At 37.6% G+C, this 21,996-nt stretch overlaps 1 protein-coding gene across 1 annotated transcript in view; it reads right to left on the reverse strand.

The window, feature by feature from the left end:
• CORIN (corin, serine peptidase) overlaps window positions 1-21,996 on the reverse strand; it is a gene marked incomplete at its 5' end in the record, with an annotated part of 115,056 nt that overhangs the window by 40,991 nt on the left and 52,069 nt on the right. The window contains 2 exons of the mRNA XM_084266622.1: window positions 2,596-2,709; window positions 6,514-6,695. Of these exons, the coding sequence (XP_084122748.1) occupies window positions 2,596-2,709; window positions 6,514-6,695 (296 nt within the window). The remainder of the gene's footprint in view (window positions 1-2,595; window positions 2,710-6,513; window positions 6,696-21,996) is intronic.

Genomic DNA, 21,996 nt, shown 5'->3' on the forward strand with positions numbered 1-21,996 from the left:
TTGAGTATGCAACAGCATGAAGTACTCTGGCAACCTTTATCCTTATTGATCAGTTTGTAACTCTGACAGTTTCCGTGCTCACATCGCTTCTCATGCAAATGAAACAAAGCTGTCTTTTTCTGTGCTGTTTCCTCTGGATAAGTTTACTGGTTAATTTCCATCCACAGCCCCATTCTGGTTTACATTCATACCTCTGTAGCTGCAGCAGTGTCCTTTAGAGTGTATGGCAGAGCTCAGGCCCACACAGACAGGATAAACATAAAAAATACAAAATTGCTTGTAGGGAAATAAGATTCACTTGATGAAAAAGTAACAGTATTAATATATTTTTTCAAGGTATATGCAATAATATATAGTATAGGATAGCTAGTTACTTCCATCAGAATGAGATGGGCACTTTGCAGCTGCTATTTGTAAAAGGCTCCACTTTAATTTTATGAAAACTGGGCTTGTCCTGTCATTGAAAAAATTTAATACAAATTCCTTTTCTGATGATCAGAGGCCTGGAGCACCTCTCCTGTGACGACAGGCTGAGAGAATCAGGCTTGTTCAGCTGGGAGAAGAGAAGGCTCTTGGGACACCTTATTGCAGCCTTCCAGTACCTAAAGGGGCCTACAGGAAAGATGGGGAGGGACTCTTCGACAGGGAGTTTAGTGACAGGAGGTAGCAGTTTTAAACTGGAAGAGACTTGGACTATATGTAAGGAAAAAAATCTTCACTGTGAGGGTGGTGTGATACTACAACAGTGGTGAGACACCCAGAGAAGCTGCGTAGGCTGTGACATAGTTGCTATTAGTGAAAGACATAGACCTGTTGGAGTGGGTCCAGAGGAGGGCCACGAAAATGATCAGAGGGAAGGAACAGCTCTTCTATGAGGAAAGGCTGAGAGTTGGGGTTGTTCATGTTGGTGAAGAAGTGGCCTTGCAGTACTTATAGGGCAGTTATAAAAAAGACAGACTTCAAAGGGCAAAAAGCACTAGGACAAGGGGTAATGGTTTTAAACTGAAAAAAGGAAATTCAGACTAGATATAAGGAAGGGAGTTTTTTACAGTGGTGAAACACAGGAACAGGTTGCCCAGATGCCCCATCTCTGGCAACATTCAGGGTCAGGTTGACGAGTCTCTTAGCATATGATCTAGTTGAGGATATACTTCCTCATTGCAGGGGTCTTGCACCTTTAAAGATCCCTTTCAACCCAGGTTATTCTATGAATTTATGAGGTGACAAGATTTGAGAGGGGCAAGGACTGCAGGAAATATGTACTCTTTTATCAGATATGCTTTCAAGCAGATAAGTCCTCCTTCAGTTTTGCTATTTCTGATGTGTAATTCAAGGTCTTATTTGACCTTCATCCTTTCTTCCAAGTCTTGCATGTACCCTAATAAAAGACACCCTCTGCCTATAAATCCCATATCATTTAACAGACAGGCCTTCTTTTAAAGGTAATCACACAAAATCATAGAATCACATATTTCAAGACATGTAATGATTTTATTATTGTATTTCTAATGACACCTGAGAGCCATAGTCTCATAGGCCTTTTTAACTTTAAGCTTACTTGTCAGCCTACACTGACAGGAAAAAATGTAAAGATAAAAACATACAGAACTTTTTAATGTAAGAGAAACTACATCAACCTCCATTAAATAAATTTTAGGCTATTAAAGGAAAAGCAAGCTCTAGCCTCATTGAGACCCGGAGGAAATTGCAGCCATCATTTATTCCTTGGAGGATCCAGATAAAATCTATCAGCAAATTCCTTAAAAGCAGCTGAATGCCCAAGCTCTTAAATCACTAATGAGAACAAATCTTTTGAGGTGAGTCTAAACTGCACGGTCTGGAACTCAACCCCAGGCCTGACATTTTCCAAAGTCTGAATGCACAGCATTGTTTTGTGGCATCATGTCCTACTTTAGCCCCTATTTAGTAACTTTTCAACGTTTTCTTTTTTTTTCTTTTTTTCTTTTTCCTTTTCATGGTTTTTCTACTGTACATTTGTTCAGCTTTTCTAAAGGTGTTAGTAGTCCATGGATGTTTTTCTCAACACAGAAAACACATAGGAGCTCTAAAGATACACACTACCACAGAGAAATAAACAAGAAAGGAAGATATTAAGCATTCATTTTTCTTTTCTACTGTACCATATACTGGGATTTATTCAAATAAACCACATCCATGGTTGAGGCCAAGAGAACTTTCATCTGCTGTAAAAACAATGCCAATGACTAGGAAACAGGTACAACTAACAGCCTTCAATTTATTACCAGAAGTGGTCTTCTGATGCAAATCATCGTGCTATTGATCCTTTAAAAAAAAAAATAAAGTTGTCCCAAAATACTTCTAATTTCCACATGGCTCCTTGCAGAAATCTCGGAATTTTCTTCCAGACATAAAAAAATAATAGTTAAAAAAATATGTGCTGTGGCCAGAACAAGAAAAGGTAAACTCATTCAATGGCAACTAAGAGTCCAAATGTCAATACACATAAACACCATGTAAAACTCCAACTCTGTACCAATAGGCTCCTTTAGTTTTTAGATTTCCCTGAATGGATTCAGTGTTTCAATGGAACATTCCAAGGTTTAAGAAACTTACTGCAATGGACTTCATCACTCCAATCATCACAGTCATTGTAGCCATTACACTGCAGTTTCCCTGGGATACAGATCCCACTGGCACACAAGAAACTCTCCTCTCCTCCACATAGTGCTGGGAAAGAGAAGAAAATGCATGTTAAAATTTTCAGGGTAGAAAGAAATAAGCAGAAATACAAGACAGAACAACGGGTCTTAATTGATGTACTTAAGCAACAAATCCCATATTAATCAAATTCAAGCAAATACAAACTGATATTTTCATCTAACTTTTCTTATTTCAAAAACAAGTATATAGGTTGAGTTAATCAGTGAGGTTCTATCTGCCATTACCTCTGAAATGCAGCTATACAGAGTAACTGTTAAGAACTAACCTTATGATATTATTAAACAAGCTCTTGTTATTGCCATTGAATAGATGCTTTAGATTAAATATCCAACTAAGCTCAAAATAGATGGATCTTCCCAGTGTAGGTGTTCAGGCAAAAGATTGTGGTTGTAGCATAGTAGTCCTTTCTCTTGCAGTATGGCAAAGCATACACACACACACACACGGCAACTTAATTTTTACTTTTTTACTTTTTTCTCCAACTTTTGACAGCAGGGGATTATTTTTTAAACATATTTATATGCTTTTCTAAGCCTGAAATATTATTTTATCGTCCCTAAGAAACTGGGCAATCTCAGACTTAATGAGATAACACACATCCCATTTTATGAAAAATGTGTGAATAATTTCAAAATTTTTCCATAACATTCCCAGTGCCTTCTCCACTTGGGAAGTGCACAATCTTGATTTTGCAACAGACACAAGTTGTATAAGAGGGCTCTGGTTATTGCAGTGAAAGCTACTTATGTGGTATATTTTAAAGGAGGCTTCTAGCTCTACAGAAAGGTGTCAAAAATGTCCAAGAGTTTAAAACAAAATTTTTCAACTAGTTTCTGCCATTTAATGTTTGTGACCCTTAATCAGAAGCAACGTAGGGCACTGCCACCAGCACCATCCTTTTGCACACCCTTACAATGTGCTCCTCAGTACCTTCCCTCACTGCTCGCTGTGTAGTTGGACATGTTTCCTTACTTAAAACTGCAGAGTTACAGCCTCACCTCTGTTCTACCATTTCTGGAAGCAAAATGCAAAATATTGTCTTTACACCAATACAACATGAGATAGCATTCATGTTCTCATTTCACAGGGGCAAAAATGAGGCAATGAGATGTTAAGGTGAAAGTTATAAGAAATAATGAATAATAATTTCAATTGTTTGATTTAAGACATGTCAGTATGTGGGTTTGGGGTTTTTTTTTTGGAGAGTGAAGACCCTAATGTTATTTTACATGTTCAAAGAATAGCTCCTGTTACTTTTACTTGTAGCTACAAGCTGCTTAATGCTATGAAAGAACCTAGGAGGTATCAAGCAAAATTGCCTTTAAAACAACTAAAAATTGGTACTCTGCATAGATAAGCTGTAATGCTTTGTAACAGGATACAATGGATACTAAAATGTATGCAGATCCATGAAACAAAGGGACACATTACCAGAAGAAAAATCTATGGTGGGTCACAAAATACAGAACTCTGAATCTCAAACAGATAGAAAACACAGGAGTAATTCAGGAAAGTATTGCTGCATAGTCCTGCCATGTTATCCTATTAGTCCTTGGGCTTTTGATTTTGGCATCTTTTGGAGTCAGCAGTATTAGACAGATGGACTTCTTGTCTGACTCCGTACAGTCACAATAGCACAGTGGGATACAGAGGAATCTCTGTATTCTCTTGCCTGCAAGTTTTGATCACCTGTTCCCTATACACTGTACCACAGGATACATAGGGTAAGATGCATCTTGTAGCTGTCAATTCTAGAAATTTCTGGTACTAGGATCATGATCACAGAATTAGGAAAGCTGACAACTTCTTCCCCCCAGGAAACTGTCCGTTTCTCGATTTCCTTATGATGCAAACCCTGTGGGAGAAATAATATAAAAGACCTCTCTCTTGCACTCAGGTGAATTGGCCTGAAAACAAAACTCCTTGCTGGAAAAGAAACAGGCAAAAAACAGGAAGTCGGGCAGAGATAAACGGTGGGGGAGGCAGAACGGGAGGAAAATCCAAATCAAAAGATATAATAAAATATAACACAGAGTCAACAGAATTGAAGAATGAGTGTTTGGGGGAAATACTTTTTTCATTTTTGAATGTTTCCTCTCATGAAACACCACCACAGTCCTGAAAGAAATTTTGTTTCCTCTCAAAAAATTCTTCCGCTATTGCTGTTCTTGCAGCTGGTCACTATCAACGTCACACATACACAGATCATCTCTCTCTTCACTGTCTGAAGCGAATGCAAGAGCCCAAAAGAACGACAATTTCTTCCTGATTTCAAAAGCTTTTCCTCAAATTAATTCTATGTTGGATGTGTATGACTAGATTCACATTGCCAACAGAAAAATAAATACCTGATTGTAACCTGATCCGGCCTTTGAGTCTCTGCTCAGAGTTATTCCTCAAAGACAATCCTCTAAATTAATACCAGTGGGAAAAATTCTGGAGGATAAACTGGGCACCATGGGTAAAGAAGAGCATCAGAACAGTTTTAAGTGATGTTTTCTTCTTGGAACAAAAGAAAATATGCTTAACTGATGCAGATCTTATTTGGTTAAGATAATTGGATGTTTCCTTGTATACATTATATTAATTCTCTTGAGTATTTTCTGTATTGTTTGCACTATTGCAGCTTATGCAGAAAAAGATAACATGATGACAGCCACTAGAAGAAAGTCAGAACTGTTTGGCTAAGCGCTAAACTTGGTTAAAGGAAATGCTCTTTTAAGAGAGGAGTACTGTTGGAGTCTCCAGTTGCATTCTTAATGGATCTATTAACTGTTTTTACAGCATCTTAAAATGTTACACATTAACTGTTAATGGCCATTGCCAATAATCTTTATGTGGTGCTCCAATTAAATACTTCGCATCCAGATCAAAACAGGCTGGGAGCTCCTGTGGTGGCAATTTCAAACATCTGAAAGGTGTCCAATTATACATGCACTTAGCCCCTTTATGAACACCACAGGGCATTTATCAACATGTGCAGTTACTAATTTCCATATCTTTGCCGGGGGAGATTATCCAGGTTATTAGCAATGGTTTTCCCACTCAATAACTATTATAACTTTTCTAACCAGAGAAAAAGAATTAAAAGACTGCCTAAGTGAAAAACTGCTGTAATAACCAGTGAATAAAAAGTTCACACAGATTTATCTGTCTTACAGAGCGCAAAATGGTCTCGAATTACAGGGAGGAGTTTATACTGGATATTAGGAAAAATGTCCCTGGAGATATTTAAAAGAAATGTAGATGTGGTGCTTAGGGACATGACTTAGTGGAGGACTTGGCAGTGCTCGGTTAATAGTTGGACTGGATGACCCTAAGGGTCTTTTTCAAGCTAAATGATTCTATGAGTGATGTATACAAACCAAGATTTTTGAAAATTCACCTCTCAATCAGTTCTGGACTTTTTTTCATAGCAAGAAAAAAAGGAGATACAATTGAAATTTGGCATGTGTATCAGGTTCCTGCTCCAAATAACATTCCTGCATTTACTAGAGTTTACCAAAGTCAGCAGAACATTTTTAAAGGGCACATTACTTTTCTCCAACCTTTCATTGAAACAGCTCAGAATTTTTGATGCAAAACAAAAAAGCCTCAAATCAACACAAGTTTGAAAAAAATCAGCCTAAACAATTAAAGCACAGCAAAGTTATAACCAGCTGACAATCAGACTATCACACTAATGTGAAGGAACGTAATAACAGAACCAGAAATAATAATTTCATGCCAGAGCTTTTCCTCCAAAATAAAAAATACATTATTGAATAGGAATAACTTAAAAGAGTGTAATGATTAAGAATGAAAACATACACTGCTTTCCTTTTTCTTGGTGTGGTGAGAAGCAGACTGTTGTAGTGGTGTCATTTTCAGTTTTGTTTTGGAATTGAGAGCACTTCAGGAATTCTGGCCAAGAAGCGTTTACCATACCCAAGACTGGTTCACAGCCTTCTTTTGCTGCCTCACAAAATGTCCTGCAGGGCAAGAGGCCTCGGCTGGAGAAAAGAGACAGAGAACAAAAATACAAAGGGTTATTACTCTAGTAGATTGTGAAGACCTTTTAAAAAGAGAAAACAAAACAAAACCCAAACAAAACACAACAACAACAATAAAAAAAAACCCTCATACTTTTGAAGAATATGATGTTCTACAGAGCTACACCAAAAAAGTGCCAAATACTCATTATTATTTGAACGTGATATAGGTTCTGTCTTTCAGGTTAAATTTAAGCCCAAATCAAGCCCAGAAAAAATTCTAAATTCAATTTGTGCAAGCAGAAGCTGAGATTTCATCAACAGTCGAACCAATATAATGGTGTAAGGACACCACACCGGAGAGTGCTGCTTTCTTCATCTACTCCTTCCCCATAATTGTGCAGATCTACCCATCTCTGACTTTGGCAAACACTTTCATGAACTTATACAAACAGTCACTAACTTGGAAAAAAATTTTTCATGGTTTTGACTGGGCAAGCCTTCTGGCAAGCATGCTGAATTTACTCATGGAGAGAACTAACAACCTTACCAGACATAAATTATAGGACTGCACAGTGGAGAGCACTGTATCACACCCTGTTAGCATTTCTGAGCTCTTACACTATTTTCCTTGTGCAGTCAAAACATACTGAGTGTCAGAGGAAATGAAATAAATATCAACATAAATTCCATTGTGGGTCTTTTTAAAGGAAAAGCACCAAAAATTTGCAATTTAAAAAGTTTAAATGCAACATACTTGCCTATTTCTCACTCTAAGATACATACCTGCATATTGTTCGGGGTTTTTATTATTATTTTGTGTGTGTATAGGAAAACCAATTAAAATGGATATCTATGACCTGTCTCCAGGTACCACATAATTGAAGTCAAGAAAGTCAAGCAAAAAATCTAGAAAATATATTGACATATTTACTATAGATCTGGAAAAATAAAGGAAGCAAAGAATAAAATAATAAGAAGTTAACTTATAAGATTACAGGCAACACAACACTAGCCAAGTTAGTCAAGATTTGAAAAGACAAGAAATTTTGAAGAAGCCTTATCCAAGTCGGTTGATATGTAGCAGCTGTAATTCAGCATAGACTACTGCAGCGTAGTTCACAGAGGGAAGAATTAAACATCCACATGTACAGTTCATCCACATGTACAGTTTCACTACAATGAAATTATTTATTGTTTGAGCTATTTAAATTTGGTCTGTTGAGGGAAATTCACATAGAAAATGAGAACAAAACTGAAAAAAATATCACCAACATAAAATGAATTGAACTGAATATATTGAAATTTTTCATAATATTGGACAAACTGCAAATTCTTGGTGTTAGTGGAATTTGGAAACAACTTGAAGAACATCTACAGAAGTAGTTACCCAAAAGAAAATAAATTGCCTAACCAAGAACAATTCAGTATTCTGAAGTTTCAGAAATAATTGTATATATAAAGACACAAACATAAATACAGACACCTCTAAATATTATTTTACTTAAAGTAGATTATAGTAAATCCAGTCATTAATAAAAGCTGAAATAGCTAATTTATTGCAAAAATATAAATGCATGACTGAATCCTTACCATATCCTTTATTGGAAGTATACACAGTCTCCTCCGTGCTTGGGAGGCAACAAAGGGCTATTTTGAGAATTAAGTCAATCTGTTGCTCAGATTTATATCTTAAGAATCATTGTCCACCTGCATTTCATTCCCTGTCTTCACATAAAGCCACATTTTGATCTCACATACCGCATTTAATGGGTTTTCTCCCATATCCTTACACTGATTAAATTTTCAATACAAATATTTCAGTTTATATCTAAACTACTGCAGAACCTTTTGAGCTTTAGGAAATGCAATTTTGTTTCATTCAAACCATTCATAATGCCATAGAAAAGCTCTTTTTTTCCTAGAATACCACTTAGATCACCACCACTTCTCTCCTACTCTTGGTTGCACTTGCCCGTGCCAAAACCACAGCTAGAACTCTGTGTTCAGGCACAAGTGGCCTGAGCTGGAAGAGTCTACAGCACCCACCAGTTCCCTTAGTGTTTCATTCAACAGTAATAGAGAACACAGTACTATTAGCAACCATGTGATAGGAAGGAATAAACACTGCCAGAGCTGCCTGACTGCTACTGGTAACATGAAGAAATTAGTATGAAGCAAAATGCTCACTTCCATAAGTATTCTGAAGTCAGCACGGTTGCCTTTCTCTGTTGAGTATCTAGCAAGAGGAACATGCTGCCAGTGTCATTATTGAGTTCATAAACATACTCGAGTTGGAACACTGTTTCAAAGCAGGTATCATTAGAGATATATTCTCCAGGTGATACTAGGTAAGGACTTTTACACAATACACTTTACATGCTACAGTACCAAAACTTATCCCATAAGCAAGTCAAGGACCTTTATCTCTAAAATTGTCTCTTAGAGCTTCCTAGTTGGTAGCCTGGAAAGAAGCAGATGCATTCTAAAATAGTACTTTTCACCACCAGATTGTGATGTGTTGAAAGGCAGAAAATTTCAGCACCATAAAGCCACATATCTGCCTGTGTACAAAACCAAGAATAAATGGTCCCTTCCTAGTGACAGGAAGGGTTGCCACTTACTAGGTCCGCTCATTGTACTGGCAAGTTAGAAGTTTATTATCTGACTTGTAGTGGCTCTTCCGATAGAGATGTCCTAAAACACTCTTCTGGTTTTTATAAAGCCTATCTGGTATGGAGAGAAAGAAAGGACACAGATGGCTACTCTGCAGTAGCCATCACTACCTCCTGACTGCAGCCTGAGAAAGTCCCTAAATAAGAGGGATTTGACAAGGGAAATGACTGTTCCAGTCACTTTCATTTAGAGTTTTGGAGGGGTGTTAGCTTTTCATTATTAACTAATCTACTACTTCCAAAAAGTAAATCAGCATAATTACATGTAGGGAGAAGTATTCACATGAACTGAGCCACTCGTTTAACAGAGGACCCTTAATGCACAAAATGCCAAAAGAAAAGCTGGTACTTACAATGGAAGGTGCTTGAGTTCCAAAATCTGTCAGAAATAAGATCCCACATAACTGAAGTATTGATTAGGGGACTAGAACATGTCTCTTAGGAAGAGAGGCTGAGGGACTTGGGACTTTTTAGCCTTTTTCAGAAGATTCATCCGTATATTAATTTTTTTGTGTCTATATGAAACAATCACAAACATAAAAATTGCACTTTGTTTGCTTAGCTTATGGAGTCCACCATTTGACTATTACAGTGCAATGTTAATGTTTGGATATATACACAGCACAATAATAATTTAGAAATTACTAGGCTTCCAAAAGACAAGTACATAGTGATTAAATAAGCCAAGCAGAATCTGCAGTCTCTAGAGAAGTTCTGACAAACCACAAAACACAGGATTATCCAATGATTACTGCGCAATATTTGGCCCAGTTTCAATGTTTAGTCATGTGTGCTCCATAAATTGTGTTTCTGGATAATGATCAAGCTTAGTATGGACATATTGCTTAATCTACTGAAGGATGAAAACATGATTAAAAATCTCCATCTTGATTAGTCTTATTTACAACTACTTAGAGACCAATCATTTTAAAAATAAACTGGCAGGTCTATGGCAATCTTACCATAATTTATTTGGCGCCAGTGGCAGGCACAGAAGCAGGTTATGACATATTAGGGTGCAATTCTGCTTTTCAGGATATTAGTGGAAAAAAACTCTTGCTGAAGATGGAGTTTGATGAAAGAACAGATATGTGACATATTTTTAACACCACGGCTAGTTTCCCCACACTTAAAAGTTCATAATTTAGTTATTTTAGTTCCACAGAAAGAGCAATATTAAGAATCATACGGCACCAAAAGAAAGAAAAATATTGGTTATAGTTTATTAAAAAGTATATTAAGTGTAAAGGGAATAAATGGGGGGTAATTTGCATAAGGTATCTTCAGAGAAGTTACCAAAAGTGTTTTATATCAAATATTCATTAAAGCAGATATACAATATGGTATATGCTCTTCAACTATTATGCTCACTGATTTTAAGCTCCCTAAGAGACTACACTCTTCATGCCAATCACCTAAAGTTCACTTGGAATTGGAATTCAAATTGCCTGATTCCAATCCTACATGGATCTAGTCCTTATCACTCACTGTTACACATCTTGTATACAAATTCTTTTCAGAACTTACTCCTGTAATACTGTCTTCTCTTTGTAATCATATGACATGCACAAGGCTCATCAGTGGACCCTGTACATCACTTAAGTCATTGTTTTGACTACTAGAAATTATTAAAGTAGTATGCTACAAGAAATAGTAAGAAGAGAGCAGATCCTTTAGGAAACTATTTTCCTCCTGCTGCATAATTTTAGATTTTCTCAGGAACAATTGTTCAAGGTAGCTCAAAATTTTGGCTCCTAGAACTCAGCAGCCACTGAAGGCGTGGCTGGAAGGAGGTGCACTATATGTAGTTCTTGCTCCCAAATCTCTGCTTTTGCACTGCTTTTTACAGGTTTGCAGTAATAGCTGATTGTAGGCGGCATGGTAAGCCAGGTGAAGTAACAGATTCAGCTGAAAAGTAATGTGACCAAAAAACAAAAGTATTATTTTTTCTCCTCTGAAAACTGAATTGACCCCTCCAAAGGGATACAGGCAAAGCAGGAATAAGCTGTCAGGAGAGGCAGAGGCAGAAATCACTAAAGCTGGCAAAAAGCTTTAAATAAGATTCATAACTAACCATCCTGCAGTGCCTCTCCATTCAACCTGGCAAATTCTGCATCAAGTGCTCATTATTTTCTGTGGCATTTCTTTGTGTTTCCCCATTAGTATCTCCACTGGTGAAAGCACTGCCACAGTCATGTCCTATTGAGAAATTCATTACTGCTCTTTTACACATTAAAACAATAGAGGGGAAATGACTTGTGAAAGGTCATGAACTAAATTGGTATGATGAGCTGAAAATGCAGCACAAAGATCACTCAGTTCAGCAGACAACCTGGCTGATGAACATTTTCAGCTATTGCTAGTCTTCATTACTGCTCTTTCCCCAACTCCATCCGTTCAGTTGTTGCAGGATAACTGTTTCTGTGGCCACTTGGTGAGCTGTATTTGGGTATTGAGCCAAGTTAGAAATAACTGTAGGGTTATTTAGGATGACTTTTTTGTCCAAATCTGTTTAAGGAAAAGTTTAAACTGGCTTAACTACCAGAGGAAATATTTATCGTACTACAGCCTTGTGGGGTAATCTCTGTCTCATTCACAGGCACACAGGCTATGAATGATGATTGATCTAAGGTCTAAGGCAGATTAAAGGAACTGGCAGTCCAGTTGTGAGACACTGCTGGGGGCAGGCTGAAGGGATGACACACATGATACAGGGACAAACTGGAAAACCCAGGAAACACACAAAAATTACGACAAGAAGAATACTGGGATTGTCCTTTGTGTTCCTACAGTCCTGGGATCAAGCAAATGGAAATGAAAAGCTGACACACCAGCCATTGTTAGTTCTTATTGTCATCAATACTTCTTGAGATTTTCTAACAATCAAGACTTGCACAGAATATAAATGTCAGAAAAGGAAGTTTCTGCAAATACCCACACCCAGCATTACAGTTTGAGTGATAGTTCTTGTGAAATCTTGCTCTGTACTCTCTCACAGCACTTCAACATGCAGAGCAGCATATTCAGAGCCCCTGTGAATACAGCTATATCAGCCAAGCTCATGAGAGTCTCAATACTACCTTTTGATTCATGGATTTGTAAATAAATGGGCTCTTTAAGATCTTATTTTCACATCATCACAAAAATAATGGATTTTTGTATTTTCTTGTCCAGTTTTCATCTTTATCTTGCAAGTTATTTGGAAAGATTGTATTTTCTTTTGTATTTTGTAGTAATAATACTTTACATGGTAATAAAATCTGAAAAGAAAGCAAGATTATTTTAGACTTCTGTGGTTATTTCACTTGACAGAATTATATTGAATCCATATAGGCAACACTTAGGGAAGGCGCTACAACTCCATGCAATCCCTAGTACTGAATGCAGAGCTAGCTGCACCTTTCCACACTTCCCACCTTGTTTGTAGTTCAAATGTTTTCTTGAAGCAGGTTCCTGTATATAAATAAAAATACACATAAGTAACCGGTAAAAGGACTGCATAGGACCCACAGCCTGAAAAACACCCAGTATCTTAGAGGACAAAAAAGGCCTCAGGTGATCCTGGCAAAAGGCAGCAGCAGCTCAGTTCCTCTGAGGTGGGAGACACAGGCTGTTTACACAAGATGAAGTCCTACTATTGATTGGCTGAATCGATGGTAGATGCCCACTCATCTGCCCTGCACGGACGGAGAATAAAGATTTACTAGAGAAAGGCAGTCCTCGCTCACACACTCATAAATATTTGTTCTGCTGTCATGAGGTTGGCAATTACAGACAGCAATTATGATGGCAATTAACTCAATGCCTTTCCAAGAGATTGAAAAAAGCTTGGTTTATACAATGAGAATTATAAAGATGGTGTTCTTCCATGCCTGCAGCGTGGAAGAACATGCAATCTGTTTACAGGCTATGAGAACTTGAAAGTCACAGAACCAAATAAGATGAAAAATTCACCCGGGATCTCTTCTGTGGGTCCATACAGATGCCTCATATTTTTTCCTCTAAAAATTACAGGTCTGTTAAACTATCCTTTAACCGTTGCCATAAATGGTGGCCACAGAAAAGAGGCAGCTAGAGCTACACTTGCAGAAGTCTTAGAACAGATTCACTGATATCCAGGAGTAGCATCCTTAATGAAGAGCTCACACAGAACTCTGAAGGCTGTTCAGATAGAAGAAAGAAACACAAATTCCCAATTCCAGTGAAAGTGGAACTGTGTACAAATCCAAAGATACCGTTAGATTGAAAAGACTGCTTTTATCCATCCAGAAATTAATAAAGGAGATAGAGGCTGCTGTTGACTTTCACGTCTCTTCCATGACTAGCATGCTCTTGGACAAAGTAGCCAAACTCAGTTTATAACCATAAGGATGGACAGGTTAAAATTTTTAGTCAGTGTAATATATTTTTTTTTTAAGAGAAAACCCAGATAAAATATTTTAAACAAAATAAGGAGTCATATCTATCTGGGATCAGCAACAAACAAATTCAGAAATCTACTCTGACCTTTCAGTCACTTTTTTAATACAACACACCATATATCACAGCCAAGTTTATAGTATCACAACAATTAAAACCACATAAAACAACATCAAAGCACCTTGTACTGCAGAAGCACTTTCCCAATTCTACCATACTTAGCAAAGTGCTATATAAATACTGCTACGTAGCATTGAAATTATTACCACAAAAAAGGTAACAAAATGATTTAATCTTTTGTAAGATGTCCATAATCACCTGAGAGGATCTAAAGCAACTAATCCTCCAGATTTCTGAAGTGATCCTATCACATCCCATGACAGTGAAAATGGGAAAGAAATTATTATATTATAACCATAGAGAAGACAGGAATCAGATTAAATAAATATTAGTAAGAATATTGCTAATTATGAGATATTTTTACAATCTTGTACCATCTGCCAAAATTTCTCCTAAATGAAGACAAATTTCTGAAAATTCTCACCTGATCTTTATCATGCAAATGCTGAACACACTGTTGATTTAGTTTATTCTATAGAATCATAGAATCGTAGGGGTTGGAAGGTACCTCAAGAGATCACCACATCCAACGCCCCTGACAAAGCAGCTCCCTAGGACATATCACTCAGATAGGCGTCCAGATGGGTCTTGAACATCTCCAGAGATGGAGACTCCACCACCTCCCTGGGCAGCCTGTCCCAGGGCTCTGTCACCCTCACTGTGTAAAAGTTCTTCCACATGTTGGTGCGGAACTTCCTGTGCTCCAACTTGCAGCCATTGCCCCTTGTCCTGTCCCCACAGAGCACTGAAAAGGGGCTGGCTGATTCCCCCTGCATCCCATGCTTAAGATATTTATAAATGTCTCTTGAAAAAAAAAAAAAAAAAAAAAAAAAAGAGAAAATATTTTAAAAAAGAAAGAAAAGAAAAGCAGCTCCTAATATGCCTGAGAATCTAGGTTACAAGACCTTTTCCTGTCAAAACAAAATTCATGCTTAGCAAAAGCAAGCTGTAGCAGTGAAATGGAAGTCCTTGGAAGCATACAAAACTATTTCAAACCACAGCATCATTACAGAAATTCTGGAATAACAATAAATCATACACTGCACGGCTGCTCTATTTGAATGACCAGGATAATAAAGGCACCCAAACCAACACTGTGTCTAAAGGGCAGTCTTCCATTTCCACAGATCACTGTGACAGGTACCCTTAATGTCATGTAGTTTTCCAGAAGTCATGCTTCCCTGCACACTGCAGAGCACTGCCAAAAGGAAGACCTTAAGAATAAGTTAAATTTCTTCAATCTGCATCTTGTCAGGAATCCTAAAGAATCACAGACAGACCTATCACTCATTTACACTATAGAGTCCTCACTGTCAAGCAGAAATTAATTGTAATCCATTATCATGCTGCTTCCTCACACTGAAGTTCTTTCACAAACACTGCAAGCTGAGAGGAGCAGATATCATTGAAAGAAAGATGCCCTACCCCTCTTCAGCCTGGCTTCTGAGCCTTTCCTCCCCTCTCTTCCCTCCCTCTTTGTGCCAGCATGACACTTCATGCTGTTACATAATGAACCAGATCAGTCACTCCTAATTTAATTCAGATGTGATCCTGATTCAGTGTGTCACAGAGCTGAACAAACATTCCTCCCAGAACATGGAAAGGGCACTGCTGAGCTTGGAAATAGGATAAAACTGCTTCTTTCATTCAGCAGCACTACCAAATGGTATAAACTTAAAATATACCATGAAGCAGTGGTCTGGAACATGTTCCCCAGAGAAGTTGTAGAACTTCCATCCTTAGAGATACCCAAAACTCAAATGGAAATGGCCCTTAGCAATCTCATCCATCTTTAAAGTTGGCCCCAGTCTAAGCAAGGGAGTGGAGTAGTAGAGCTCCAGAGGTCTCTTTACCCCTGCCTGATCCTGTGAATCTACTTTGCCTGTCCCACTCAGTGTGTGAGTGGTAAGCCTCATGCTCACCGCTACGGTCTCCAGCATGGTGACAGTAACGTCTCCAAGGAGAGAGAAACTTACAAAAGGTTAGTAAGTTGTTAATAAGCTGGGCACTAAAAGAGGCTTAACATGAGCGGGAAAGCACATGAATTCTTAAAGAATCCTTGAAGCGCTGTTCAATCCAAACCCCTTTATTTATTAACTTCTGCACAAGAGAGTGTACTAATATCTGTTAGAGGAGTTTTGCTGTATTAAGATAAAATGTTCCATCATCTATATGTTTCTGGTTTTGAGTCCAGGGGCACAAGTCTGATAGGAAACTATGAGGGTTAATACTTCCTCAGTGTTTGTGAAAATGCAAGGTTTTACTGAAGGCTCCTGTCCTACAGTTATTACAACTTTTTAAATGATATAAATCTCCTTTTGTAAAGAACAAAGTGTGGTTTTCTAGCAGATTTATTAAATTGCCAAACAAAGATTAACAAAAAGTTACGTTCATTTTACAATTTGCTATAACCAATTATTTCTATTACTTAACTGACTCATAGAATCATAGAATGGTCTGTGTTGGAAAGGACCCCAAGGATCATAGAGTTCCAATCCCCCTGCCACAGGCAGGGCCATGAACCAAATTAGCATTTAATTATAAGTAACAATATATTGCACATGTAGGAGCATGACCTGTAAACCCTAGTTAACATAGCAATTTAGAAAACAGAAACCACAATTTATAATAGATCATACACACAACAAATCATTAAGACAACAGGGCTGGAGGCAGTCAGTAAAATATGTATTCATAAAACAACCAGTCCTGATTTTTTTTTCTGCCTCCTTCCCTTCACTCCTTTAAGCAGCATTGTAAAAGATGTTTTCAAAGGGACTTTCTCATGCCCAGATTCTTCTCAAAAATGTTTCTCTGCTTGATAACCTTTTAACTCTGGTCTACCCATAAATCCACTCAACACACACACTTTGAAAGAAGATTCTTTTGTGATTTGGAAAAGTTTTCACCGTCGGTACATTAGATCAGTGTAGAGGGTGAAACTGCATGCAATTTCGATGCTGCCTGCTATGCCAAATGCTGGCTTTACACTCACTGGACTACAGACATTGTTCTGGACAACGTAGGTTGCCATTGCCTGTTATTTCTATATTACTTTTCTAGCTTTTAATTTTGTAATTAATTTCCTAAGCAAGTCTTTTCTTTTATATATTGACTTCTTTATAAATTATAAATACCAGTAATTGTAAAAAGCCTCAATTTGTGGGCAGGGAAAGGACAGTTCTCTGTCTGAACGGGGGAAAAACACTCCCTCCAGCATCTAATTTCTCTGCCCTGCTTTCCCTATATTTGGTCCCTGGTTTGTTCTTCCCCTACGCTACATCTGCATCTGATGCTACTGGCATCAGAGACTTAATTTCAGGCTCTTTTTTTGTGCCTAGCTCCAGTGCCACCCCTAGCTCTTGTGAGGGCCAGTGACACAGGGGGCCTTTCTTTGGCACACCCACAGTAGCTGAGCCATGACATCGACAAAGAAACTTTCAGAGACTGGAGGCTATGGTTTTTCCAGAGACATATAAACTGAAATTTGGGAAGTAAGTTATGTAGCTATATCCATAGGTACATAAACAGAAGTTCCCCTAAAGGAAACACATTTTCTCTTCTATTTCCCTTATCTTCATAGCTTCCAACAGTCATGATAAAGAGCTTGTTACTTATTACCACTTACTAGAGTAACCTCCCTATCAAATTTCCAGTTCCATTGCTCAAATACTTGACCATACTAGAAACTCTTGATGATTGCATGAATATTTTTTTCAGAAGCAACTCATTTTGTCTTTCTGGTTTTGCCATGGATAGATATTAGGCTTTCCCCACCCCCCACCCCAACCTCCTTTCCCCCTCCAAAAAATCATACGTATCTGGAGAAAGGGTCATCTAAGACAACACATTAATCAATTTCAAATGTAGGCGCTTCAACCAATGCAGCATCATTACCTGTACGTTCCCTAGCAGTCCTTGCAAAAACAAACTTTACATTTGTCACCCTTATATTGTCTCAACTTGGGACCAAGCAGTAATGGCTCCTAATGTGATGAGTATGACATGTTGACTTCAAGGTCAGAGTTCTGAGGGACAATGCAAAGCATAATCTTCTCATTAGCACACTTTTTTCTGACTTATAAGTTAAACACAATTATATTTCAGAAATTTGTGAGCACTCCTTTCTTTGAAGTCAAACATAAAACAGCTGTTTCTTAACTCAATGTCTCACTTGTATCTCATGAAGAACACGTTCTGGTCATAGGAAAGCAGAAATAAAATTTTGTTTCTTGAACAATTATATTTCCTCAGAGTGGGAGTTGGGGGTTAAAGGAATTGTTTTCTTCTAAATCCTTTCTCCAAGGAAATACTCCAACAATTTCTGGATCTTTGTTCATCTGTATCCATTTATTACTTATTCAATTTTCTGATTGAACTATCTCCAATTTGATTCACTGTGCTTTTATTTAGGCAAAGGATTCAGGTATGTTCAGCACATTCACTATGCTGTTACTATACATAAACATTCCCCAGAGTACACAGGAACTGTTTGGTGGTATTTTACAGATATTTTAAGCAGATGGTTCTGCTGGAATCTTTACCTTGTACATTACACCTGCCAACCATTTTATTTCCTTGTTGCTGTAAATCAGTTCTATCTCACCTTGAATTTGTGCATTATCAATTTGAGGGTAGACTGAAGGTGAAACTGTGTATTTACATTATGCAGGAAACACTTTACTAAATGTTTCTCAAATCACATTCCCTATCTGCCATTAGCAACTCTACCCTCAACCTTTTACAGCTGAAAGAATTAGACATGGAATTACTGTAACTACTGGTGAAGTTACAGCTATTGGAAGGCATATGAGTGGTACAAAGGGCACAATGAAAGAAGAAAGTATTCATTTGTTCAGCTGGTCTGGGCTTTCTCAAGTAACACATACTTGTGCGTTCCTCAGTTTTTCTGTTAAGCAGCAACAATTATAATTTCCTTTGTAGAATGCTTTAAACCAACAATGAAAGACAATAATTAGTAACAGGGACAGATAGAGCACACTGTTTGCGTGGACAAGCATTCACAGCTCTCACACTCAATTTTTGTGTTCACTTTTGACAGGATTTCACTATCCATGTTTTTCATTAGCTGGATCTCTGAGGTTGTGTGGTTCAAGTCACAATTGTGCTTACATGAACCACAACTAGATTGAAAAATTGAAAGCTGGACTATGACTCAGTTATTTATCAAAGGCAGATTTTACAACAGTGTGTTTTCTTGTAAACAATCATCTGTTGGATTCTCAAATGCTCGAAGCCAAGACATGGCAATATTTAAAACAAAACACATGTGATTTCAAACGTTCTAGATATAAAGTACTTCATCCACTGAACATCACCTCAGCTTTACTCATTATTAAAAAGTTGAGGTTTATAATCTTCTGTTTCAAGGTTGACAAATAGAATAGATGGATCTCCTTGGTAGACAACTCAAACTGGAATAGACTCTCTGAGTCACATTAATTTGCTTGGTCTAAAGAAAGCATATTAAAAAGATGAAGCAACTCCCATTGGGCATGAAAAGCCAGACTGCAAGCTCAGGAAACAAGTGGTTGCCACTTTTACAAGCGTCTGAAACCAGCCTCCACCCCATGTAGTTGGGTCATGGCAGGAAACAGACTGGAAGGATTCATGAGAATGTAAAAAGAGAATGCAGTGGGGTAGTAGGAGAAAATCATCCCACCTTCTTCCTCAGTGGACTAACTTTTCTAATTAGGCATCACCAACTATAATGAAACCATCAGAGATAGAATTATGATAGGGAGTTCTGAATATCTGTCCATCTCAATACAGATACTTCAAAAATTACTCTGAAACTGTAACTTGACAAGTGTGTAAAGTTTAAACATTTCTTAATAGCTGAAGAATGGCAAAGTTTAATTTGACATCTGCATTCAGGTACATTATGAAAAGATATCCTAGCAGCCATGTCACAGAATATCTACCAGACTGCAGACCCACAGTTTCCAGCAGCTGCTATTTCATCTAGGCTTGTTTACCTGCTCACCAAAACTAGGTGAACTAAAACAAGACTGAAACATGCCAATGGAGGACTGCCTGTTCAAACTCACACATATTCGTACAACATTCATACACAATTAAACCTATTATGGACTTTGCATAACACATACTGACTTACATGTATGCTGAAAGCTTCCTGTTCAAAGTCTTAAAATAAAAATTCTCATTAACTATGTAAACAAGATGAAGTGAATCAGTCAATGTTTTCTCTTAAACATGTCCAAAGCCTCAATTAGCTCTAAAAATATTTTCATATAATTTCTTGTTATTTTTAAAAGTCTAAATGTGCACTGGGATTTTAAAAACTTTAAAAATAAAAATTAATTTCACTGTAAACTGAAGAAAGAACATGGATAAGCTTAGAGTGCAGTTCAGAAAAACCAGAAAAGGGAAATAGGGAAATGTGACCTTAATAATGTTTCCAAATATGTAAAGGGCGAGAGTCAGGAGGATGGAGCCAGGCTCTGCTCAGTGAGGGCCAGTGATAGGACAAGGGGAAATGGGTGCAAACTGAAGCACAGGAAGTTCCATGTGAATATAAGGAGAAACTTTTTCACTGTGAGGTGACAGAGCACTGGAACAGGCTGCTTGGAGAAGCTGTGGAGTCTCTTTATCTGGAGACATTCAATCCCCACCTGGATGCATTCCTGCGTGATTTAGTCTGGGTGATCCTGCTCTGGCAGGGGGGTTGGACTAGATGATCTCTTGAGATCCCTTCCAACTCCTAACGTTATGTGATTCTGTGGAATAGCCAGACCACTGATGGGTTGTAAAAAACAGAATCATGGCAGCCAGACATCCCTTATTCCATGAAGCTTGATTCTTTTCCATATTCTAAGACGACTAGAAAGACATTTTCTTCTTCTCCTTCCTTGTACCTCTCAAAGGTTCTTTGCTTACAAGCTATTGTCACCTTCTTAGAACCTTTTTCCTATTAACCTGATTTTCACAAGTTAATTTCCCCTGCCCTCAACATACCACATAGACCTACTCCGACCGCTTTGGCTTTCTACAATTCTTTACTAGGCTACTGTTGTGTGTAGCATTGATATTACAGCACAACACAAATATTTGTTACATATGGACATTAACATGACAAAACCCTTTCTCAGAAAAAGCTGAAAACCAAAGAAAGCATTTTCCTTTCATTGTATTATTTTCTCCTTTAGAAAAACCTGAGAGAAAACAAAAGCAAAAAAAAAGTAAAAAAGAAAAAAGTGAAATTACAGAAAAGACTTTTTTCCTTTAACATTCCATAGGTATTAGATTACAGCTAAAGTAAAGAAATGATAATGAGTGAGATGGATTTGCAGACTTTAATCAAGAGCAAAAATAATGTTGCGCCTAAAGGTACAGGGTATAAGTATTACAGGTTCAGTTCTCTGCTCTACTGCAACTTTCTTGCTCAGTCTTGGCTTCCCTAGCTATTAGTGTGACAGCATTACTTCCTTTTCATAGCCTTTACTTGTTCTGTGCAACTGGGCTATAAAGTTTCAGGGGCAGGAGGCTGCCCCTCAGTGCATGGTTGTACAGCTTCCATGATAAAAAGCCCTGATCTCAGGTGGACTCTGAGTGCTAGCTGAAGACAGACCACTTCACAGCTTTATATTTCAAAGATGTGTGACATGAAAAAAAGCATAATGAGCAAACAGATACAGAAATGCAAGGTGCATTAGAATTTCACCATGACATCACATTACAGTTCTTAATTAGCATTGCCTAATAATATTTTCTAGGCAGATCTTAAATTAAATTTGACCACCAAAGACTGGAGACTCTGGGGATCTGTCAGTTGGAGGCTCTGGAGATTTATCAATGGAGGCATTTCCTCAGCTTTCTGGAATACAGTTCTACACAGGGGATTAGTGGAAGTACTCCAGCTATTAGCTTCTGCTTCAGAAGACAGCATGACAGCGAAGAGGTATTATGAGAATCCATAACCTTTGAAGTTATTCCCAGCATAAAAAATCTTAAATAAGCCATGTACATAGGTCTTCAGGACCTTATATAGCTTACCTATTTTACCAAATATTTAGATAAAACATAAGTATTCACATACTCAAGAAATATTAGAAAGTATCAATTAG

The sequence above is a fragment of the Gallinula chloropus genome (assembly GCF_964237585.1).
Source record: "Gallinula chloropus genome assembly, chromosome: 7".
Classification (NCBI taxonomy): Eukaryota; Metazoa; Chordata; class Aves; order Gruiformes; family Rallidae; genus Gallinula; species Gallinula chloropus.